Source organism: Oncorhynchus nerka, linkage group LG9b, assembly GCF_034236695.1.
Source record: "Oncorhynchus nerka isolate Pitt River linkage group LG9b, Oner_Uvic_2.0, whole genome shotgun sequence".
Taxonomy (NCBI): Eukaryota; Metazoa; Chordata; class Actinopteri; order Salmoniformes; family Salmonidae; genus Oncorhynchus; species Oncorhynchus nerka.
The window spans coordinates 31,143,403-31,168,510 of record NC_088424.1 but is presented as its reverse complement, the minus strand read 5'-3'; the positions used below and the strand labels follow the sequence as shown (position 1 = coordinate 31,168,510).

The following is a 25,108-nucleotide window of genomic DNA, read 5'->3' as shown; positions in this document are numbered from 1 at the left end:
GTGCAGTTTCATTTACACATGTTCATTACTTTGTTGTTCCAGTTGAATTACTTTGCTGTTTATTTTTTTTTTCACTTCGGTTTCACTCAAAATATTTTGTTTATGACATAATACTTATTTCATATAGAAAATGCAAGTGGATGGGTTAAACCCCGAACAACCATTGTTTGGTTAATTTAGCTAATAACCACGCTCTAGTAGGATTTGTTTACCTTAAGTCTTTACGCCCAATGCCTCAGCCAATCACTTATCGCGAGTAAAAAGGCGGGACTCAAATCAACCAATGGATGTAACGAACGTCAAGCATCTTACAGTACAGTAGCACAAGACAAGAGGCACGAAAGTGAATGAAGGTAAAAATACATTTAATTTGAAATCTCACCTTGCCAATTTAGCTAGATACGTCTTGGTTATAGATGTTTCTTACCTAATGCAAACTCGGTTTGATTTTGCGTTTCATCTTAGTAATTCTAACTAACTGGCCTTTGCTAGCTAACTCAGCTAGCATACTGTATCCAGATACCAAAGCTTGTGTAGCTAGCTAACTACTGTTCCTTGGCTCTGAAGGGCAAAATGGATCATCTCAGCTAATAGCTAATGGTGGAAAGAACAAGCACTGGTTGTAGCCTAATAATCAGTGACAGTACAGGGTCGTTTGTAGAGGAGATAGTAATTGATTGAGAAGTAGAACAGGTAAATGTTGCCTAGGACAATTTCCATGTATGACACCTGTAAGTTAGCTACAATTCTAGCTATACTTGCAATACATTGTACACATGTCTGGTATTGTCTGTTTTCATAATCTCCTTGTCATTACAGTTGTCTAGTGTCTTTTATTAGAACATGGAAATGTGATTATGGGAAAACTGTAAGACTAACACCTATAGTCCTCTTTCATCCCCCCTGCAGAAATGAGAGCCATGTCTCCTGAGGAACCCTTCCAGGACTCTTTAGACGAGGATGTAGATGGCTTCTCAGAGCCTGGGAGAGGGAGCAGGATACGCAACAGCGTCTACACTAAAACCCCTGAGATGGAGAGCAACTAGTGAGATCTATGGGCCACAGTTTTGTTTAGGGGATAGTTAGCTCTCGAAATCTCTAGGCGGCATTCTGCCTTCTCCCTACAGTTCTCAGCCATTATCTTCGCCTACCGCTGCCTTATCTGAACTTCAAATCAAACTTTATTTGTCACATGCTTAATCCTGTATTGACGCTTTGCTCGTTTGATGGTTCATCTGAGGGCCTAGCGGGATTTCTTTTAAGTGTCCGGATTTGTGTCCCGCTCCTTGAAAGCAGTAGTTCTAGCCTTTAGCTCGATGCGGATGTTGCCTGTAATCCATGGCTTCTTGTTGGGATATGTACGTATGGTCACTGTCGGGACGGCGTCGTTGATATACTTATTGATGAAGCCGGTGACTGAGGTGGTATGCTCCTCAATGCCATTGGATGAATCCCGGAACATATTTCAGTCTGTGCTAGCAAAACAGTCCTGTAGCGTAGCATCCGCGTCATCTGAACACTTTTTTTATTGACCGAGACACTGGTGCTTCCTGCTTTAGTTTTTGCTTGTAAGCAGCAATCAGGAAGATATAATTATGGTCAGGTTTGCCAAAGGGAGGGCGGTGGAGAGCTTTGTATGCGTCTCTGTGTGTGGAGTAAAGATGGTCTAGAGTTATTTTTCCTCTGGTTGCACACGTGACATGCTGGTGGAAATGAGGTAAAACGGATTTAAGTTTGCCTGCATTAAGGTCTCCGGCCGCTAGGAGCGCCACTTCTGGATGATCATTTTCTTGTTTGCTTATGGCCTTATAGAGTTGGTTGAGTGCGGTCTTAGTGCCAGCATCGGTTTGTGGTGGTAAATAGACGGCTTCGAATAATATAGATGAGAACTCTCTTGGTAGATAGTTTGGTCTACAGCTTATCATGAGGTACTCTACCACAGGCGAGCAATACCTTGAGACTTCTTTAATATTAGACATCACGCACCAGCTGTTATTGACAAATACTCACACCCCCACCTAGGGTTGCCAACTTTCTCACTCCCAAATAAGGGACAAAAGGTCGCATGCCAGTGCACGGTGGTATGGGTATGGTGTTGTGTGAACAGCGTATATTCTTATTCAATTGGAAAGGCAAAACATTTGTATGGTAATGAAACAGCAGGGAGCAGGTCTCGAACCCTCAACCTTCTAGCCCGAAGTCCAGTGCGCTATCGACTGTGCTGCAAATGCATGCTTGAGTGGCAGAGTCGATATTCGCGCTTATAAACCCAGGGTCATTACAGAATCCTCTCTACAAAGACATTTGAGTCTGGCACACTGAGGACAAATGAGACAATCCTGAACATGTTGATCAAGTTGGCTTTCCCGAGGTTTTGGAAAACTGCCACGACTTCTCACTGGCGGATTTTGTGGTATCCTTGTCTGGCTTTCTGTATTTCCTCCCGGATAGCACAACACTCTTCATAGAGTTGGTCCATACTGACTGTCTCTGTCATTTTGAGGGCCACCACCACCTGCTCCAGGTCAGTGAAGGAGAGCTCCTCATAGAGGCTGATCAGTTTCACCATTACAATGTTCTGGTGAGGAATCAAACCACTTGTCAATGTATGTAGTGACAGTGTCATAGAACTTCACAGTCATGTTGCTGCTTGGACCTTTGTGCTTACAATTGTTTGTCCATCAGCTGCTTGGTCTGGTATCCAAAAATCTGTCCTGTTTCAGCTGAAGCATCTTCATTTTGAACTTTTGGACTTCCTCGTAAACATCTGTGATGCAGAGCGATGTTTCCTCCAGCTTTTTTACGAGTTGGTCAAAAAGACACCCACGTTGTGGAAAAAGCACAGATACATCTCAGCATCTTCTGTTTTTTCTTCAGCCTCAAAAATACTCTTCAGTGCCACAGGACAGGTCTTGCCAAGGGACTTGAAGTTTGATGTAAGAGCTAGCCAGCTTCGCAGGAGACTATCGACAGCTGGATGAAGAGAGAGCCATCGTGTGCAAACATGTCGCAGAATTTCACGCCACTGAAATGTCAACAAAGGCAAAAAATGCACGCAGTTCTTCTCTTCGGGAAGCAGATACTGATAAGTGGCTGTAGATCTGTAAAACAATTGTCTCAATATCAACTGACAGCTGATCGCAGGCGTGCTTGCAGGCATTATGAGCTATGTGAGCTGGGCAATTAGCTTTCAGAATGCGATTGTCGGCACTGCTCAATAACTGGTAAACGGAGAGGTGTTTTCCAATTTGGTCAGTTTCCGCAGTAGACGCCACGAATAATGCACTGATATTGCTAGCACCTTTAGCTAGCGTGGTCTTGTGCATTTCTGTGGATGCATGCTGAGTTAGGTCAATCTCCCCTCCATGGCCAATTGAGAATTCCCGACGCATAAAGTGCAGAACGCTTTCGTCTAGTCACCACTGACGGGCTTAACCCACGTCTTTTTTGCTTCACATTGTTTGTTGTAGCTGCACAGTCTTTTCTTTTTTGCAGGTTTATCCATATATTCTTGATATGCCAAACTGACCGAACAATAACAGAAATTACTTGCAGGAATTGTCGAGTTTACGCTTTACTGTGATTGGATGAATTTACGGGACAAGGGAGGTCCCGTATGGGACAAACCAAATTAGCCAAATATAAGAGACATCCTGACTAATACGGGACAGTTGGCAACCCTACCCCCACCGCTTGTCTTACCAGATGTAGCTTCTCTGTTCTGCCGGTGCATGGAAAATCCCGCCAGCTCTATATTATCCGTGTCGTCTTTTAGCCATGGCTCTGTGAAACATAAGATATTACAGTTTTTAATGTCCCGTTGGTAGGATAATCTCGATCAACTAACAAAAAACTAACAAAATAACACAGTTGGTTAGGAGCCTGTAAAACGGCAGCCATCCTCTCGGGTGCCATTCCTTCCATCCTGATGCTGTGTTTTAACATTTAGAAACGTCAATAATCATTGCTTGCGATACGGCTTTCAAAACATATTGATCATCAAGAAAGAATCTTTCAAATAAAAGAGATACACTTACTCTAGCAGTTTTGCACAGATCCATACAGCTAGATAACTAATTAGCACAGGTGGTCGCCTCCTGTCTTCCGTCTGTTGTCCCTAAACAAGCGCTGTAACATGGAGATATGGCCGTGTGGGAACACTAACCTATCAAGTTGTGTATTAATTTAACATTGTTATTTGAAAATTATTTCTAGCTGATATGAAAGATAAGGTCCTTATGCTTCCAAATACCGCAAGTGATGCATGTTAATGTTCAGACCGAGCGTCGGGGATCACAAAAATACACTATACATCTACATTATAAAACGATTTGTGAGAAACACTGCACAGGCACAGCTCTAAGTGTGGATCCAACTGATTTCTAACCCTCTCTCTGTCTTTTCTTTATATGTAGTTATGGAGACTATGGTGCAACCGTGGACAAAAGTCCCCTGTTGAAGACATTGATGAATGCCGAAGCAGCGGCCAATTCTGCAGCCATACAGCTCATGTCATTCAAGGAGACACTGGAGGATGATTTTGCCGTACGTGAAGTCCTTTGCAGTTGATGTGCAGACAGTGCACCTGTCTTTATTTTGAGAGGCATAACATATCATTAATTCGGTTACTATGTTTAAGGTGTCAAAGGTGTCAAAAGCAGAATTGAATTAATCCTTCTGTTACAAAGGACTCGAGACACTCTGCTTCTGATAACCTGCGGATGTCAAGGCAGAGAGGCCTTCTGCTGGAGAAGTTGGAGGTTTTTAAACGGATAAACAAGTCTGTTCGACAGCAACTCCAAGACCTGAAGGATGCAGAGGTTGGCAGTTCTAATCTGATGGCTAATCATTACTACTTTGAAGGACTGTCAGCTAGCAGCTTATAAGGGGGTCATGCTTATGACAAGTTTTTAGAATGCATTAAACCTGTGCACTAAAGTAAAGGGTTATTGCAACGTTGTCTTCTTAAATGAACATGATTTGACTACCCTTTTTGTCTCCTGTATTAGGCATCTCGAATGGAGACAGACAAACACATCGATCTCTTAATAAAGAAGCTTACACAGGCTGAGTGTGATAATCTGGTAAATTGCTTCTTCCTTGGTGAAAAAAATTAAACTTCACACATTACTCCAGACCTGTATTGAAACGTTTTGAAATGTTGACATAGCGGTGCCAAGGCTTAAGATTTTATAAGGTCTGCCAGTTTGTTAAGCTCCCCTTGGCAGATAATAGGGTCATTCAGTGCAGTATGGCTCAGTGGGTTGAAACATGATGCCAGCTACATTAAAGTTGGGGATTTGATTCAATCCCACATGGGCCACATATACTAAACTAAAACGTTTAGTATATGTGGCCCATGTACTAAAAAGACATATACTAAAAAGACACTTTGGATAGAAAAGCATTTGCTACTGTTTACTATACACATTTGTCATTTGAAATGAAAATTGTACTGTGAGAAAGATCAATTATTTTTATTTTTATTATATTTTTTATTGTTATTTTGTTTCCACCAGCATTTGAAAGGAGATTTGAATGATAAAGAAAAAATGGCTGAAGAACTGATGGGTTTGCGGAAGAAAGAAATGGTTAGTACTGGCCTTTAATTTCACATGAAATACACAAGCGATGACCACAATTTGTACATGGTAAAACATTGACAAAGGTACAAATGAAATGAAGGCATTGTCCTCACACCATCTCTTTCTGCTTTGATGCTCCACAGGAGAACACAGAGAATGCGGTCCATGCCACCAAGTCTGTGGAGACCACACGTGCTCACCTGCAGGGCCAGCTACGCAGCAGGGAGGCCGACAACAACCGTCTCACCGTGCAGCTCCGGGTAACACACATTTTCAGGCATCAGTCTATGAATATATCAATCACTTTATTGTCCCATTAAAATGGCTTGTCCTTACTATCTGTAGAGTAAGACACAGAGCAAAATACACCATTTCCAGTGAATATGAAGCTTCCAGCCTGTGTCTGGGAGGGTTGGGAAGAAAGTCAGCAAAAAATAGATGCTTTTCTGTTTCACAAAGAATGGTGGACAATATTAATTTACGACCCATCCAAGATGGACGTCGTCTGTAAGTGAAAGGCAAGGAATTAGTGTGTAGATATGTTTATAGCTTAAACACTGTGCGTGTTCCCTCACTTTTTTCCAGGGTTTGGAGACGCAGTTGACGGCACAGAAGCTGGAGATAGATGGTCTGAGGGGGGAGATCTCTGGTGTTTCGGAGAAGGCAGCGCAGGAGAAAGGAGTCCTGAAGAAGGCCACCCGCGCCCAGAAACAGAGGGCCCAGAGGTTCGAAGCTGCTGTGGATAAATGCTACACGAAGCTGAGGGAAAAAGTACGCATGGGTAATGTTGGGAACCAATAAGAACACAGTTTTTACTTTAGCTACGGTGTCCCCTACTTTACACGACTTCCCGTTCGTGGTGAGTTCATTGCCACTGACAGTAAGGTGCGTTATGTTATGTTCTATGACATGTAGGATGTTCAGCTGGCTGAGGTTCATTCAGAGAGGGACACATGGAGGAGACAACAGGAGCAGAAGACAGATGAGAGAATACAGCTTGATGCACAGATAGGACTGCTAAAACGGTATGTCATTTCAAGCCTTAGTATTCATTTTTTGTCATGGACACAAAGTCTGGCATATTGTCAATCCAGGTCCTTGAGGCAATAAATAATGTTCTTGAATTTTTTTAAACTTTTCAGATCTTCTCCTCACAGAAAGTATTTGGGCAAGCGACAATTGCTTATTTCTTAATTCCTTTATTTTTTATTTTGGGGATTTGTGTGTATTGTGGGGCAGCAGGTAGCCTAGTGGTTAGAGCGTTGGACTTGTAACCGAAAGGTTGCAAGATCGAATCCCCGATCTGACAAGGTAAAAATCTGTCGTTCTGCCCCTGAACAAGGCCGTCATTGAAAATAAGAATTTGTTATTTTTTTATTTATTTTTATTTCACCTTTTTTCAAACAGGTAGGCTAGTTGAGAACAATTTCTCATTTACAACCTCGACCTGGCCAAGATAAAGCTTCTTAACTGACTTGCCAAGTTAAATAAATAAAACATTGTTAGGTATTACTGCACTGTTGGAGCTAAAAACATCAGCAGTTCACTACCCCTGCGATAACATCTGCAAAATATGTGTACATGACCAATAAAATGGTATTTTATTGAGATTTGTATTGTTGTTTCATTACAGCCAAATAGCAGACATTACTGTGAAGCTGCAGAAAGAGAGGGATGAATTTGCTGCTGCAAATGAGGTCTTATTGCTAAAAGTGGAAAAACTCAACGCTGAAAACAGAAACATTGGTCTTGAGAACGCAACCCTCAAGGTAGGAAAATAAAACGCCAATATATACCTTGAAGTTGTGTGTGCACCACCCCACAATTATTGATTTTTTTATTTAGTTTGACCAAAATGTTACCTTGAGCCATAGAGTAGCCCCTATATAATCTAAAGTAAACTAACTATCTAAGATAACAAACTTACTGTAGCTCTACTGCTTTCTAATTCGAATACCTTCTCTGTATATTCTAGCATGTCATTTATTCCCACCATAATTCAGGATGATATAATTATATATATACAGTACCAGTCAAAAGTCTGGACACACCTCATTCCAGATCATTTTTTACTATTTTCTGCATTGCAGAGTAATAGTGAAGGCATCAAAACGATGAAATAACATATATGGAATCATGTATTAACCAAAAAAGTGTTAAACAAATAAATGTTTATATTTGAGATTCTTCAAAGTAGCCACCCTTTGCCTTGATGACAGCTTTGCACACGCTTGGCATTCTCTCAACAAGGTAGTCACCTGGAATGCATTTAAATTAACAGGTGTGCCTTTTTAAAAGTTTATTTCTGTCATTTCTTTCCTTCTTAATGCGTTGAGCCAACCAGTTGTGTTGTGACAAGGTAGGGATGGTATACAGACAAAATCCCTATTTGGTAAAAGACCAAGTGCATATTATGTCAAGAAAAGCTCAAATAAACACTTGAAGACATGAAGGTCAGTCAATTTGGAAATTTCAAGAACTTTGAAAGTTTCTTCAAGTGCAGTCGCAAAAACCATCAAGTGCTATGATGAAAATGGCTCTCATGAGGACAGCCACAGGAAAGGAAGACACAGAGTTACCTCTGCTGCAGAGGATATGTTCATTAGAAATAACTGCACCTCAGATTGCTGCCTGAATAAATGCTTCACAGAGTTCAAGTAACAGACACATCTCATTTACATTTAAGTCATTTAGCAGACGCTCTTATCCAGAGCGACTTACAAATTGGTGCGTTCACCTTATGACATCCAGTGGAACAGCCACTTTACAATAGTGCATCTAAATCTTTTAAGGGGGGTGAGAAGGATTACTTATCCTATCCTAGGTATTCCTTAAAGAGGTGGGGTTTCAGGTGTCTCCGGAAGGTGGTGATTGACTCCGCTGTCCTGGCGTCGTGAGGGAGTTTGTTCCACCATTGGGGGGCCAGAGCAGCGAACAGTTTTGACTGGGCTGAGCGGGAACTGTACTTCCTCAGTGGTAGGGAGGTGAGCAGGCCAGAGGTGGATGAACGCAGTGCCCTTGTTTGGGTGTAGGGCCTGATCAGAGCCTGGAGGTACTGAGGTGCCGTTCCCCTCACAGCTCCGTAGGCAAGCACCATGGTCTTGTAGCGGATGCAAGCTTCAACTGGAAGCCAGTGGAGGGAGCGGAGGAGCGGGGTGACGTGAGAGAACTTGGGAAGGTTGAACACCAGACGGGCTGCGGCGTTCTGGATGAGTTGTAGGGGTTTAATGGCACAGGCAGGGAGCCCAGCCAACAGCGAGTTGCAGTAATCCAGACGGGAGATGACAAGTGCCTGGATTAGGACCTGCGCCGCTTCCTGTGTGAGGCAGGGTCGTACTCTGCGGATGTTGTAGAGCATGAACCTACAGGAACGGGCCACCGCCTTGATGTTATTTGAGAACGACAGGGTGTTGTCCAGGATCACGCCAAGGTTCTTAGCGCTCTGGGAGGAGGACACAATGGAGTTGTCAACCGTGATGGCGAGATCATGGAACAGGCAGTCCTTCCCGGGAGGAAGAGCAGCTCCGTCTTGCCGAGGTTCAGCTTGAGGTGGTGATCCGTCATCCACACTGATATGTCTGCCAGACATGCAGAGATGCGATTCGCCACCTGGTCATCAGAGGGGGAAAGGAGAAGATTAATTGTGTGTCGTCTGCATAGCAATGATAGGAGAGACCATGTGAGGTTATGACAGAGCCAAGTGACTTGGTGTATAGCGAGAATAGGAGAGGGCCTAGAACAGAGCCCTGGGGGACGCCAGTGGTGAGAGCGCGTGGTGAGGAGACAGATTCTCGCCACGCCACCTGGTAGGAGCGACCTGTCAGGTAGGACGCAATCCAAGCGTGGGCCGCGCCGGAGATGCCCAACTCGGAGAGGGTGGAGAGGAGGATCTGATGGTTCACAGTATCGAAGGCAGCCGATAGGTCTAGAAGGATGAGAGCAGAGAGAGAGAGTTAGCTTTAGCAGTGCGGAGCGCCTCCGTGATACAGAGAAGAGCAGTCTCAGTTGAATGACTAGTCTTGAAACCTGACTGATTTGGATCAAGAAGGTCATTCTGAGAGAGATAGCGGGAGAGCTGGCCAAGGACGGCACGTTCAAGAGTTTTGGAGAGAAAAGAAAGAAGGGATACTGGTCTGTAGTTGTTGACATCGGAGGGATCGAGTGTAGGTTTTTTCAGAAGGGGTGCAACTCTCGCTCTCTTGAAGACGGAAAGGACGTAGCCAGCGGTCAGGGATGAGTTGATGAGCGAGGTGAGGTAAGGGAGAAGGTCTCCGGAAATGGTCTGGAGAAGAGAGGAGGGGATAGGGTCAAGCGGGCAGGTTGTTGGGCGGCCGGCCGTCACAAGACGCGAGATTTCATCTGGAGAGAGAGGGGAGAAAGAGGTCAGAGCACAGGGTAGGGCAGTGTGAGCAGAACCAGCGGTGTCGTTTGACTTAGCAAACGAGGATCGGATGTCGTCGACCTTCTTTTCAAAATGGTTGACGAAGTCATCTGCAGAGAGGGAGGAGGGGGGGGAGGGGGAGGAGGATTCAGGAGGGAGGAGAAGGTGGCAAAGAGCTTCCTAGGGTTAGAGGCAGATGCTTGGAATTTAGAGTGGTAGAAAGTGGCTTTAGCAGCAGAGACAGAAGAGGAAAATGTAGAGAGGAGGGAGTGAAAGGATGCCAGGTCCGCAGGGAGGCGAGTTTTCCTCCATTTCAGAGGAGACTGCGTGAATCAGGCCTTCATGGTCAAATTTCTGCAAGGAAACCACTACTAAAGGACACCAATAAGAAGAAGAGATTTGCTTGGGCAAGGATAACAGGAGCATTAGACCGGTGGAAATCTGTCCTTTGGTCTGATGAGTCCAAATTTGAGATTTTTGGTTCCAACCGCCTAGTCTTTGTGAGACGCGGAATAGGTGAACGGATGATCTCCGCATTTGTGGTTCCCACCGTGAAGCACGGAGGAGGAGGTGTGATGGTGTGGAGGTGTTTTACTGGTGACACTGTCTGTAATTTATTTAGAATTCAAGGCAAACTTATCCAGCATGGATACCACAGCATTCTGTAGCGATATGCCTTCCCATTTTGGTTTGCGCTTGGGACTATAATTTGTTTTTCAACAGGATAATGACACATAACATACTTCTAGGCTGTGTAAGGGATATTTGACCAAGGAGATTGATGGAGTGCTGCATCAGATAACTTGGCCTCTACAATCACCCGACCTCAACCCAGTTGAAATGGTTTGGGGTTAGTTGGACTGCAGGAATGGAAAAGCAGCCAACAAGTGCTCAGCATATGTGGGAACGCCTTCAAGACGGTTGGAAATGCATTCCTCATTAAGCTGGTTGAGAGAATGCCAAGAGTGTGCAAAGCTGTCATCAATGCAATTAAAAAATGTTGTTAAATACAACCTTTATTTAACTAGGTTAAAAACAAATTCTTATTTACAATGAGGCCTACTGGGGAACAGTGGGTTAACTGCCTTGTTCAGGGGTGGAACGACAGATTTGTACCTTGTCAGCTCTGGGATTAGATCCAGCCACATTTCAGTTACTGGCCCAACGCTCTAACCACTAGGCTACCTGCCGCCCCAAAGGGTGACTACTTTGAAGAATTTGATTTGTTTAAAACCTATTTGGGATAGGGGGCAGTATTTTCACGTCCGGATGAAAAGCGTGCCCAAAGTAAACTGCCTGCTACTCAGGTCCAGAAGCTAGGATATTCATATAATTGGTGGATTCGGATAGAAAACACTCTAAAGTTTCTAAAACTGTTAAAATAATGTCTGTGAGTTTAACAAAACTTATTTGGCAGGCGAAACCCCGAGGACAAACCATCCAGGAAAAACAATTTTTGAATTCACTGTATTTTCTATTGATTTTCTATGGGGAAGTAGATTTATAAGGCACCTGGTTGCAGTTCCTATGGCTTCCACTAGATGTCAACAGTCTTTAGAAATTGGTTGATGTTTTTTAAGAAGTACGGCTATTCAGAATGAGTGTCAAGCCAAGTGGACTCTTTTGTTTGGGGCGCGCACACAGTATATTCCGTCTTAAATTTGATCGATTATTTACGTTTTAGGATACCTAAGGATGGATTAGGAAAGTTGTTTGAAATGTTTGGACCAAGTTTACAGGTAATGTATTAGATCATTTATAGTCATGTTGGGCGAGTTGGAACCGGTGTTTTTCTGAATCAAACGCGCCAAATAAATGGACATTTTGGGGATATAAAGGAGTTTATCGAGCAAAAGGACCATTTGTGATGTTTCTGGGACATTTTGGAATGCCAACAGAAGAAGATCTTCAAAGGTAAGGCATGAATTATATCGTTATTTCTGACTTTCGTGTCGCACCTCCCTGGTTGAAATGTTTGTCATGCATTTTTATGCCGGGTGCTGTCCTCAGATAATCGCATGGTTTGCTTTCGCCGTAAAGCCTTTTTGAAATCTGACATGGTGGCTGGATTAACCTGTTGCGACGAGCAATCCCGTATCCGAGAGTGTAATTATAGCCTCAAGCTCATTACCATAACGCAACGTTAACTATTCATGAAAATCGCAAATGAAATGAAATAAATATATTGGCTCTCAAGCTTAGCCTTTTGTTAACAACACTGTCATCTCAGATTTTCAAAATATGCTTTTCAACCCTAGCAAAATAAGCATTTGTGTAAGAGTATTGATAGCTAGCATAGCATTAAGCCTAGCATTCAACAGGCAACATTTTCACAAAAACAAGAAAAGCATTCAAATAAAATAATTTACCTTTGAAGAACTTCGGATGTTTTCAATGAGGAGACTCTCAGTTAGATAGCAAATGTTCAGTTTTTCCAAAAAGATTATTTGTGTAGGAGAAATCGCTCCATTTTGTTCATCACGTTTGACTAAGAAAAAACCCCGAAAATTCAGTCATCAAAACGCCGAACTTTTTTCCAAATTAACTCCATAATATCGACAGAAACATGGCAAACGTTGTTTAGAATCAATCCTCAAGGTGTTTTTCACATATCTATTCGATGATAAGTCATTCGTGGCAGTTTGGTTTCTCCTCTGAATCACATGGAAAAATACATGCAGCTGGAGATTACGCACCAATTTCGACGGAGGACACCAGGCGGACACCTGGTAAATGTAGTCTCTTATGGTCAATCTTCCAATGATATGCCTACAAATACGTCACAATGCTGCAGACACCTTGGGGAAACGACAGAAAGTGTAGGCTCGTTCCTGGCGCATTCACAGCCATATAAGGAGACATTGGAACACAGAGCCTCAAAAATCTGGCTCACTTCCTGTTTGAAGTTTCATCTTGGTTTCGCCTGTAGCATTAGTTCTGTGGCACTCACAGACAATATCTTTGCCGTTTTGGAAACGTCAGAGTGTTTTCTTTCCAAAGCTGTCAATTATATGCCTAGTCGAGCATCTTTTCGTGACAAAATATCTTGTTTAAAACGGGAACGTTTTTCATCCAAAAATGAAATACTGCCCCCAGAGGTTCAAGAGGTTAACAAGAAGTTAAGCTTTATTTTTATGAATTACACTCGTGATTTCATGAAAGTTAAATATTTATAGTACATTAATTTAAATTTGGCTCTTTGCCATTTCACCGGATGTTGTCAAATCCATCCCGCTAAAGGGATTTGATCCCTAAGAAGTTTTGAACACTTTTTTGGTTACTACATGATTCCATATGTGTTATTTCATAGTTTTTATGTCTTCACTATTATTCTACAATTTAGAAAATAGTAAAGAATAAAGAAAAACCATTGAATGAGTAGGTGTGTCTTAACTTTTAACTGGTACTGTATATTATTATTACGTGATTTGTTCCTGTCGTGTTCAAGATTATATTGGTTTATGTATGTTCCAGGCGTCCATCGCTGGGCTGGAACTGCAGCTGGTCCAATCTGAAGCAGCACTGAAAGAGGAGAGCACTATCTTACAGGAGAGGAAAGATCAAGCAGAACAGGATCAGAGTCAGGCAGGGATCCCACATCCCCCCATATCCAAGTTTCAATACTTACTAATCCTATAAAAATGCATTGAGAGATTCATAGGTAAGGTAGAAGTTGTCTGTTTTTATTGACCTGTTATTGCACACCTCTCAGGTAGCAGAGCTTCAAATGGAGGTGGATGATCTGAGAATAAAGTTGGAGAGTGTTCTCAGGGAAACAGAGAACATTAGAGAAGGAAGAGAGGCAGAAGTGGAGAAGGTGTAGTCTTCTGTTGGCTACATTCAATGTAAAGAGCTTTGTCTTAAATTGGTTTTCATCCTTCAAAATTGAAGCAAAAAGATAGCCTATTCAACATGTGTAAGAATCAAATCAAATTGCTTGAAATAGTTTTACACGAACCATATTTGATTCAATTAAATCAAAATGAGTGTGACATCCTGTGTTTTTGATATTTGTTTGCTGAAAGCCTTTAAAAGATCAGTGGTGAATGGGAGTGTCCAGCTTCCTATGCGTGTATTGTCAGTTGTGGTCCAGTCAGTGAGAGCTACTTAGAGAGGTGTGGCCAATCAGTAATTAACATTTCTCTGTGCCCCTGCCCTGCTGGCCGGCGCGCCCCTCCCCCCATGGACCCCAGGTGAGACTGGAACTGGAGGGGTGTGTAAGGGAGCTGGAAGAGTACCCAGAGGTACTGAGTGCCACAGAGCAGAGACTTGCGGAGTGCCAGGACAACCTGAAGTGCTCCGAGAAGACATGTGCAGACAAGGCAGAGGCCATTAGACAACTGCAGGTCAAGGTGTGCATTTTAGCAGTAAGACTATGGTAACCTGTAGATGGGCTAGTAAGTGCTGTTGGAGTACAGTACAGTATGTAGAATGTGGCCGTTTACCACTGCCAACCACCAGATGGCAGTCAAACCCTATATGTGGTTTCCTTTTATAGTGTTATAATCACATACATTTACATTTAAGTCATTTAGCAGACGCTCTTATCCAGAGCGACTTACAAATTGGTGCATTCACCTTATGACATCCAGTGGAACAGCCACTTTACAATAGTGCATCTAAATCTTTTAAGGGGGGGGAGAAGGATTACTTTATCCTATCCTAGGTATTCCTTAAAGAGGTGGGGTTTCAGGTGTCTCCGGAAGGTGGTGATTGACTCCGCTGTCCTGGCGTCGTGAGGGAGTTTGTTCCACCATTGGGGGGCCAGAGCAGCGAACAGTTTTGACTGGGCTGAGCGGGAACTGTACTTCCTCAGTGGTAGGGAGGCGAGCAGGCCAGAGGTGGATGAACGCAGTGCCCTTGTTTGGGTGTAGGGCCTGATCAGAGCCTGGAGGTACTGAGGTGCCGTTCCCTCACAGCTCCGTAGGCAAGCACCATGGTCTTGTAGCGGATGCGAGCTTCAACTGGAAGCCAGTGGAGAGAGCGGAGGAGCGGGGTGACGTGAGAGAACTTGGGAAGGTTGAACACCAGACGGGCTGTGGCGTTCTGGATGAGTTGTAGGGGTTTAATGGCACAGGCAGGGAGCCCAGCCAACAGCGAGTTGCAGTAATCCAGACGGGAGATGACAAGTGCCTGGATTAGGACCTGCGCCGCTTCCTGTGTGAGGCAGGGTCGTACTCTGCGGATGTTGTAGAGCATGAACCTACAGGAACGGGCCACCGCCTTGATGTTATTTGAGAACGACAGGGTGTTGTCCAGGATCACGCCAAGGTTCTTAGCGCTCTGGGAGGAGGACACAATGGAGTTGTCAACCGTGATGGCGAGATCATGGAACGGGCAGTCCTTCCCGGGAGGAAGAGCAGCTCCGTCTTGCCGAGGTTCAGATTGAGGTGGTGATCCGTCATCCACACTGATATGTCTGCCAGACATGCAGAGATGCGATTCGCCACCTGGTCATCAGAAGGGGAAAGGAGAAGATTAATTGTGTGTCGTCTGCATAGCAATGATAGGAGAGACCATGTGAGGTTATGACAGAGCCAAGTGACTTGGTGTATAGCGAGAATAGGAGAGGGCCTAGAACAGAGCCCTGGGGGACACCAGTGGTGAGAGCGCGTGGTGAGGAGACAGATTCTCGCCACGCCACCTGGTAGGAGCGACCTGTCAGGTAGGACGCAATCCAAGCGTGGGCCGCGCCGGAGATGCCCAACTCGGAGAGGGTGGAGAGGAGGATCTGATGGTTCACAGTATCGAAGGCAGCCGATAGGTATAGAAGGATGAGAGCAGAGGAGAGAGAGTTAGCTTTAGCAGTGCGGAGCGCCTCCGTGATACAGAGAAGAGCAGTCTCAGTTGAATGACTAGTCTTGAAACCTGACTGATTTGGATCAAGAAGGTCATTCTGAGAGAGATAGCGGGAGAGCTGGCCAAGGACGGCACGTTCAAGAGTTTTGGAGAGAAAAGAAAGAAGGGATACTGGTCTGTAGTTGTTGACATCGGAGGGATCGAGTGTAGGTTTTTTCAGAAGGGGTGCAACTCTCGCTCTCTTGAAGACGGAAGGGACGTAGCCAGCGGTCAGGGATGAGTTGATGAGCGAGGTGAGGTAAGGGAGAAGGTCTCCGGAAATGTTCTGGAGAAGAGGAGAGGATAGGGTCAAGCGGGCAGGTTGTTGGGCGGCCGGCCGTCACAAGACGCGAGATTTCATCTGGAGAGAGAGGGGAGAAAGAGGTCAGAGCACAGGGTAGGGCAGTGTGAGCAGAACCAGCGGTGTCGTTTGACTTAGCAAACGAGGATCGGATGTCGTCGACCTTCTTTTCAAAATGGTTGACGAAGTCATCTGCAGAGAGGGAGGAGGGGGAGGGGGAGGAGGATTCAGGAGGGAGGAGAAGGTGGCAAAGAGCTTCCTAGGGTTAGAGGCAGATGCTTGGAATTTAGAGTGGTAGAAAGTGGCTTTAGCAGCAGAGACAGAATAGGAAAATGTAGAGAGGAGGGAGTGAAGGATGCCAGGTCCGCAGGGAGGCGAGTTTTCCTCCATTTCCGCTCGGCTGCCCGGAGCCCTGTTCTGTGAGCTCGCAATGAGTCGTCGAGCCACGGAGCGGGAGGGGAGGACCGAGCCGGCCTGGAGGATAGGGGACATAGAGAGTCAAAGGATGCAGAAAGGGAGGAGAGGAGGGTTGAGGAGGCAGAATCAGGAGATAGGTTGGAGAAGGTTTGAGCAGAGGGAAGAGATGATAAGATGGAAGAGGAGAGAGTAGCGGGGGAGAGAGAGCGAAGGTTGGGACGGCGCGATACCATCCGAGTAGGGGCAGTGTGGGAAGTGTTGGATGAGAGCGAGAGGGAAAAGGATACAAGGTAGTGGTCGGAGACTTGGAGGGGAGTTGCAATGAGGTTAGTGGAAGAACAGCATCTAGTAAAGATGAGGTCGAGCGTATTGCCTGCCTTGTGAGTAGGGGGAAGGTGAGAGGGTGAGGTCAAAGAGGAGAGGAGTGGAAAGGAGGAGGCAGAGAGGAATGAGTCAAAGGTAGACGTGGGGAGGTTAAAGTCGCCCAGAACTGTGAGAGGTGAGCCGTCCTCAGGAAAGGAGCTTATCAAGGCATCAAGCTCATTGATGAACTCTCCGAGGAACCTGGAGGGCGATAAATGATAAGGATGTTAAGCTTGAAAGGGCTGGTAACTGTGACAGCATGGAATTCAAAGGAGGCGATAGACAGATGGGTAAGGGGAGAAAGAGAGAATGACCACTTGGGAGAGATGAGGATCCCGGTGCCACCACCCCGCTGACCAGAAGCTCTCGGGGTGTGCGAGAACACGTGGGCGGACGAAGAGAGAGCAGTAGGAGTAGCAGTGTTATCTGTGGTGATCCATGTTTCCGTCAGTGCCAAGAAGTCGAGGGACTGGAGGGAGGCATAGGCTGAGATGAACTCTGCCTTGTTGGCCGCAGATCGGCAGTTCCAGAGGCTACCGGAGACCTGGAACTCCACGTGGGTCATGCGCGCTGGGACCACCAGATTAGGGTGGCCGCGGCCACGCGGTGTGGAGCGTTTGTATGGTCTGTGCAGAGAGGAGAGAACAGGGATAGACAGACACATAGTTGACAGGCTACAGAAGAGGCTACGCTAATGCAAAGGAGATTGGAATGACAAGTGGACTACACGTCTCGAATGTTCAGAAAGTTAAGCTTACGTAGCAGGAATCTTATTGACTAAAATGATTAAAATGATACAGTACTGCTGAAGTAGGCTAGCTGGCAGTGGCTGCGTTGTTGACTTTGTAGGCTAGCTGGCAGTGGCTGCGTTGTTGACACTACACTAATCAAGTCGTTCCGTTGAGTGTAATAGTTTCTACAGTGCTGCTATTCGGGGGCTAGCTGGCTAGCTAGCAGTGTTGATTACGTTACGTTGCGTTAAAAGAACGACAATAGCTGGCTAGCTAACCTAGGAAATCGCTCTAGACTACACAATTATCTTTGATACAAAGACGGCTATGTAGCTAGCTATGTAGCTAGCTACGATCAAACAAATCAAACCGTTGTACTGTAATGAAATGAAATGAAAATGTGATACTACCTGTGGAGCGAGCGGAATGCGACCGGAGTTGTTGAGTGCGGAAGTTCTATTCGGTAGACGTTGGCTAGCTGTTGGCTAGCTAGCAGTGTCTCCTACGTTAAGGACGACAAATAGCTGGCTAGCTAACCTCGGTAAATTAAGATAATCACTCTAAAACTACACACTCTAAACTACACAATTATCTTGGATACGAAGACAGCAAAGACAACTATGTAGCTAGCTAACACTACACTAATCAAGTCGTTCAGTTGAGTGTAATAGTTTCTACAGTGCTGCTATTCGGTAGACGGTGGACGTTTGCTAGCTGGCTAGCTGCTGGGCAGATAGCAGTGTAGACTACGTTAGGACGACGAAATACGATAATTACGCAATTATCTTTGATACAATGACGGCTATGTAGCTAGCTAAGAAGAAATTGCTAAGATTAGACAAATCAAACCGTTGTACTATAATGAAATGTAATGAAAAGTTATACTACCTGCGGACCGAAGTGCGGATGCGACCGCTCGCTCCAACCCGGAAGTTGAAAAGTAGTCACAATGGTTATAATGATGTATCCCAACCCGGTCCTGCTTTGACTTGGTGTTAAGGTCTGTGACTGAATGTGCTCAGATTGCAGTGGGAAGAAAGTAAGGTCGCAACCCTGTGTGCCCCTGTTAGTTGTATATAGAGCCTTGATGGTCACCTTAAACTGATTTAAGATGTGTGTCTACTACGGTTTCAGCACTGTTCAATCAATCCTTGCCTTTGAATGTTGCTCATGTTACCTTTGTGCAGTGTTGAGGGTGCTGTGTTGATAAACCAATGTAATTCCAGTCATTGCATGGTACAGATCTACTATCTTAATTTGTTCACTCGGTTGTCGCAGAGAATATTCTTGAGCAGCAGGACATTTACATTGTAGTGTATTCAAGGTTTAAAAAGGCTTCTAAAGTTTGTAATTTCCACTTTAACATTTCTGACTTGATTTCTGCAATCAAAAAATGGATCAACCCCTACAAAAATGTCCATTCATTATAATCCACATAATAATTCACATTTCCTGTTGCTGCAGGATTATTTTCCTGCTGTGAGAAGCAGTCAAATTAAGTGCATCTGTACAACTCTTTGTGTTGTTGTACTGTATGTGCTTGAACCCCAATTCATGTCCCCATGTTCAATACTAATTGAAAATGCATGCAGCATGTAAGATATTCAGTCAAAGAGTACATTCTTTGACCAACCCCAATTCTGAAAATATGATTATTCTCCATCCAGGTGGAGAGCCAAGGGGAGAAGATGAGATCGTCATTGGACACGAAAGAGTCTATCCACGAGGCTAACTCACATCTACAGCAGAAATTGGATGCTCTTCAAAAGTAAGTTTATCTTTCTCTCATTAGACATAATTCATACATACTCCCATTTTATTACGAGTGGTATTTTCAAATGAGATTCTTCTATATTTCTCATGTCAAAGTACATTACTGACATTGAAGAAATATTGTATTGTTTTTAATTTAAAAAAGTTTCAAGCCTGTCCAGGGTGAATTCTGAAATGTTCTGAAATGTGTATACAATGCTGATGACTGTTTTATGTGTAGGTTATGAATGTGTTATGAAGTCCTTATGTAGCTAAATAGGTGCCCTTCAAGTATCGTTGTGTATTCCTCAAGGCAGATGGAAGAGCTGCAAGGGGAGAACCAGGGGCTGGTCCGTAGGCTGGCAGGTCAGGAGGACACTTTACACTATAGCAGCAGTTACCTAGAACAGCGCTCAGCAGACTGCCATGCTCTCAACAGAGAACTGGAGGCCGCTCTGGCTGACGTCAGGCATCAGGTACTGTATGTTAGCAGCTGCTGGATTATATAGAGTGTGGACAGTATTTCATGCTCATATGCTCAGCATATGGTTTTACTCAAACCTATCATGTGTATAGTAGCAAATGTAAATGCTCAGAATAAATATATATGTATATAGTACCAGTCAATAGTTTGGACACACCTAGTTCCCACATATGCTGAGCATTTGTTGGCTGCTTTTCCTTCACTCTATGGTCCAAATCATCCCAACCATCTCAATTGGGTTGAGGTCAGGTGATTGTGGGGGCCAGGTCATCTAATGCAGAACTCCATCACAATCCTTCTTGGTCAAATAGCCCTGGAGGTGTGTTGGGTCATTGTCCTGTTGAAAACAAATGATAGTTCCACTAAGCGCAAACCAGATGGGATGGTAGCCATGCTGGTTAAGTGTGCCTTGAATTCTAAATAAATCACAGACCGTGTCACCAGCAAAGCAATATCACACCACCTCCTCCATGCTTCATGGTAGGAACCACACATGGGGAGATCATCTCTTCTCCTGCTCTGCGTCTCACAAAGACATGGCGGTTGGAACCAGAAATGTCAAATTTGGACTCATATCTAATGTCCATTGCTCGTGTTTCTTGGCCCAAGCAAGTCTCTTCTTCTTATTGGTGTCCTTTAGTAGTTGTCGTGTCTTTGGCTATGCCGGATTAAGTGATATGCTATTCTATAAAATAATTTCTCCGTAATTAATATCACCTGATTGAGCTAATCATGTAATTAACTAGAGAGTCGGGCACCACAAAATAATATTTATAGAGCGGTTATCTTCCGAATAAACTCTTAAAGACCTAGTAATATTTTACATCAATAGCAGTCAATATCAATCGTCATCTTAATTCAGTCTCATATGAAAGTTGTAAATTATTGGTTATCTGCACGAACCCTGGCTAACAATTTGAATCAGCAATACAAAATTGGGTTTAATTATTTATTTACTAAATACCTAACTAATCACACAGAATTACACATACACATAATTAAATAATAACTTGATTACAAATGACGTCATAAAGGAAAACGTCCCTAGCGGGTGGAACAGATATGACAGCTTGTTACACAAAGGAAAAGGGGCTTGGTTTGAGTGAAGGAGCGGGAAGACTGAGGAACAAAGGGAAAAGCTGTGCTATCGTAAATACAGTATCTTATGCATTCTAAATTACCGCCCATTTGGAAAAGGAAAATGCAATAAATATTTACTCTGAGCTGCGCTTCGGTAGGTTGGTGGTAGATGGAAGGCCGTGTTGCCCAACTGAGTCCTTTGTCCCTTGAAGAATGTCTCTGGTGGTCAATTGGATACATTGTTGTAACGTCGTTGTGTGGTAGATGGGACACTCTGTCTGTTCCTTCCTAACCCTCGTTTGCATCTGCTGTTGCTAACTCAACGGCTAGGAGATATCACTTCTGTAGTGAATAAGAGTTCAAAGTTCATACCATTCGCAACCAAAGCTCACACTCATGTTGGCTTCGTTCTGTAGTTATTATCTGAACCATTCTGACATAGGACCTTCGTCCTCACATCATCGGAACAGGAAGTTATATTGTCGTCAAGGGCTTATATAGGAAGGGAGCGGAGGGGGTGTTTGAAAAGTTTTATGTCCCTTCACAGGGGAGGGCCACTGATTGAGCAGAGCCGTATCTTAAGAAGACCCAAATCTCACATTTTAGAAGCTAAAATCACATTTCATCCCATCACGAATAATTTCATATTCAAACATTTAAATTGAACAATTCCATGCGAATCCGATAACTCTGATGTGTAGACTTTCCACTGTAGAGTTTATGTCATCTTATCATTGATGAGAATGTCTCAGATGACAACCGAACTGACATCATATTCATTAATCATTAAGTACCACCGCATATGTTCAATTGTTCGGATTACCAGAATATAGTTAATTTCCCCCCACCTACTGATTTTCCCAGAATCTCTATGTTAACCAAGGGTTTTGCAAATGTAACCTCAGTAGGGTAGAGAGAGGAAAAAAGGGGGGAAGAGGTATTTATGACTGTCATAAACCTACCCCCCCAGGCCAACGTCATGACATAGTGGTTTCTTTGCAGCAATTCGACCATGAAGGCCTGATCCATGCAGTCTCCTCTGAACAGTTGATTTTGAGATGTGTCTGTTACTTGAACTCTATGAAGCATTTATTTGGGCTGCAATTTCTGAGGCTGGTAACTAATGAACTTATCCTCTGCAGCAGAGGTAACTCTGGGTCTTCCTTTTCTGTGGCTGTCCTCATGAGTGCCAATTTAATCATAGCATTTGATGGTTTTTGCGACTGCACTTTAATAAACTTTCATAGTTCTTGAAATGTGCCGGATTGACTGACCTTCATGTCTTAAAGTAATGATGGACTGTCATTTCTTTTTGCTTATTTGAGCTTTTCTTGCCATAATGTGGACTTGGTCTTTTGCCAAATAGGGCTATCTTTTGTATACCAACCCTACCTTGTCACAACCCAACTGATTGGCTCAAACGCATTAAGAAGGAAAGAAATTCCACAAATGAACAAAGCACACCTGTTAATTGAAATGCATTCCAGGTGACTAGCTCATGAAGCTGGTTGAGAGAATGCCAACAGTGTCGTCAAGGCAAATGGTGGCTACTTTGAAGAATCTTAAATATATATAAAAAAAAATTGGTTACTACATGATTCCATATGTGTTATTTCATAGTTTTGATGTCTTCACTATTATTCTATAAAAACAAAGAAAAACCCTTGAATGAGTAGGTGTGTCCAAACTTTTGACTGGTTCTCAGAAGGAAATGGAAAGGCACAGAAACCATTTGAAGATAGTGTTTTTTAGGAGTTGAGTTTGTATCAAGAGGTCGAGGTTGACTTTTTGATACATCTCATCATCTCTATTTCTTTAATGCCAAGGTGTCCAAAGTGAAAGACAAAGCTGTTTCCAGAGAAAGTTCCTTTCAGACTAAAATCCTGGAACTGGAGGGTGAGAAGAGCAGGAGAGAGAATGAGCTGAAACAGATTAAACAAAGCAATCAGTTGGTGAGTATCAGACACGATCACCTATGATCACCTACTGCATACCATAGGATGTTTCTCATATCCCTTAAAGCTAATGATAATACAGTACAGTACTTTTTGATGCCATAGCCAATCAGACCATTTTTTATTTTAAAGAATAAAAATACATACATTTTTCAGTTCAATGGATTGATTCCTTTGTGTAGGCTGAGAAGAAGTTTGAGGTGCGTCTGAAGGACCTGCAGCTCAGCCTGAACCAATCAGAGAGCCACAAGCAGAGCATTCAGAACTACGTAGACTTCCTCAAGAACTCTTACTCCACCATGTTTGATGAAGGACTACCACCGGCAACGTCTAGCTTTGGATCATCCTACTTTTTAAAATGATAATTACTCAGATATGTGTGTTTGTGGTGTGCTATGTGTAACTTGTGTTGTTGTGGAAGTCATATGAGCCTTACTGACAATGTATGAACCTTACTTACGAATGTTTTTAATAATGTACGTGTTTTGGAAAACGTATGAGTTTGCACGTTGATTCATGTTCGATGAAGAAGTCCATGTTTGTTTTTATATCGATCAGTAACTACTTTTTTCCATTATAAATAGAATTTCAATAAAGTTGATAATGGATATTGTACACAGACAGAGTTTTTACTCAGTGTACTGATCCAAATGGTTTTTCTTAAATCTTAAAGGGATAGGTCGAGATTTTGCCATATAGACTTCCGCTAGTTAGCAATCGCATCACAAACAACCTTTAACTTCCTTCAAACTGCATGCGGAGACAAAAATGGTATCCTTGAGTTCATCTGACTCTTGTTAAGTAGAAAAAAATTGCTTCATTGACAAAATCTCGAACTATCCCTTTATTTAAGGAAGGTAAGTCTTAAGCCTGTATATCACTCAGCGGTGCTGTGCAGGATATGCGAACCTCGGAGAGCCAGTTTCATGACCTGTTTGGGATCTCACTGTCTCCAGGGTGTTGTTCAGGAGTAGTCAGTCAACACTTTGCATAACATTTGGAGGGAAACAATCTGATTGAATGCCAACATCTGAAAACAATGTACAGTTGCTTTAGCTGTCAGGCTTGGTTTCATCACAGGATCTCCAGATATCCAAAGCAGAGCTAACACAGTCTCAGTTATGTAAAATACAAAAACAATTCAACTGATAGGTTGTGAACAAACAGGATGAACTCAGAAGGACAACTAGAAAAAACTCTAACCAAGTTTATTCAACCCACTGGATGCTTCAGCTGCAAACACACTTGTACAGTGATCAAACAGGCATTTATACTGTATGTCAAGATGAGATGTGTGTGACTTCTCAGAACTGTCCATCTGTTTTCCAAACTGCCTCGATGTTGCGCGGTTAAGCGGTCTGGTAGCGGTTCCCCTTCATCAGGTCACTTCTCCGTGATGTTTACAAGGGACCTTCTGTTCAACTTACTCAACATACTTGGGGCGGCAGAGTAGCCTAGTGGTTAGAGTGTTGGACTAGTAACCGGAAGGTTGCAAGTTCAAACCCCCGAGCTGTCAAGGTACAAACCTGTCGTTCTGCCCCTGAACAGGCAGTTAACCCACTGTTCCTAGGCTGTCATTGAAAATAAGAAATTGTTCTTAACTGACTTGCCTAGTAAAATAAACACTTTGCTGTTCCCCTTTTCTGTCACAGTAACTTTCCATATAAAAAGTTAATCTTCTCCATTCATTGACATACCATATACATTTATTAATCAGGTAACATAAGGTCAAATATAGTGACAGGAGTAAGTATATTTCAAGTTGGAACACAACAAACGAGCAGCAACGTGAACCACATGTCCACTTCCTTACTTCCCCTCTTGGCCTCTTTGTGTTTCGCTGTTGATGTGTTTATGTAAACTGGGATATTGAGTTTTAGAGGTTGTTTGGGTATACAGGCCTCCAGTCGAACTAAGGTACACTCCATAGCCTGGCCTACCAACAGGAACCTTGGCATCTCTCACAATGCTTTGTTACATAAGCTTGTCTTGACACATCTGATGACATCCAGGAACAGTTGTTACTCCCTGTGACAGCCAGAGATGGACAGTGTTGTTTCCATTGGACCTAATCAACACAAATGACTGTTGTACTGTGTTTCCCCTTCACTGACCATAAGATAACCATACAACCATACATTCTATGTGAGGGTATATTAGCTGGTTGCCATGAGTTGGACCAAAGAGTGTGACAATGTGATGATGACTTCATTCTGACTTC

At 43.5% G+C, this 25,108-nt stretch overlaps 1 protein-coding gene across 3 annotated transcripts; it reads left to right on the top strand.

Moving 5' to 3' along the window:
- Window positions 1-46: 46 nt before the first annotated feature.
- On the top strand, window positions 47-23,502 carry LOC115114600 (outer dense fiber protein 2-like). Of its 3 annotated transcripts, XM_029642993.2 has the most exons (17): window positions 47-353; window positions 910-1,045; window positions 4,416-4,545; window positions 4,689-4,820; window positions 5,010-5,084; window positions 5,520-5,591; window positions 5,729-5,845; window positions 6,171-6,356; window positions 6,501-6,610; window positions 7,219-7,354; window positions 13,441-13,551; window positions 13,679-13,783; window positions 14,160-14,318; window positions 19,284-19,384; window positions 19,682-19,844; window positions 22,759-22,884; window positions 23,070-23,502. In XM_029642993.2, the coding sequence occupies exons 2-17, from the start codon at window positions 912-914 to the stop codon at window positions 23,247-23,249; spliced, it is 2,037 nt and encodes a 678-aa protein (XP_029498853.1). In that variant the 5' UTR covers window positions 47-353; window positions 910-911; the 3' UTR covers window positions 23,250-23,502. The 3 variants fall into 3 exon arrangements, with proteins under 3 accessions (XP_029498853.1, XP_029498855.1, XP_029498854.1); XM_029642995.2 differs by lacking the exon at window positions 910-1,045 and having other exon boundaries at window positions 48-353; XM_029642994.2 differs by lacking the exon at window positions 14,160-14,318 and having other exon boundaries at window positions 48-353.
- The last annotated feature ends 1,606 nt before the right edge of the window (window positions 23,503-25,108 follow it).

Bases quoted from the DNA above. Each gene is read 5' to 3' on its own strand.
- LOC115114600 (XM_029642993.2), top strand. From the start codon at position 912: ATGAGAGCCATGTCTCCTGAGGAACCCTTCCAGGACTCTTTAGACGAG. The intron at 4,546-4,688 runs GTACGTGAAGTC...TCTGTTACAAAG, and splicing joins CACTGGAGGATGATTTTGCC to GACTCGAGACACTCTGCTTC. The intron at 13,784-14,159 runs GTGTAGTCTTCT...CATGGACCCCAG, and splicing joins GAGAGGCAGAAGTGGAGAAG to GTGAGACTGGAACTGGAGGG.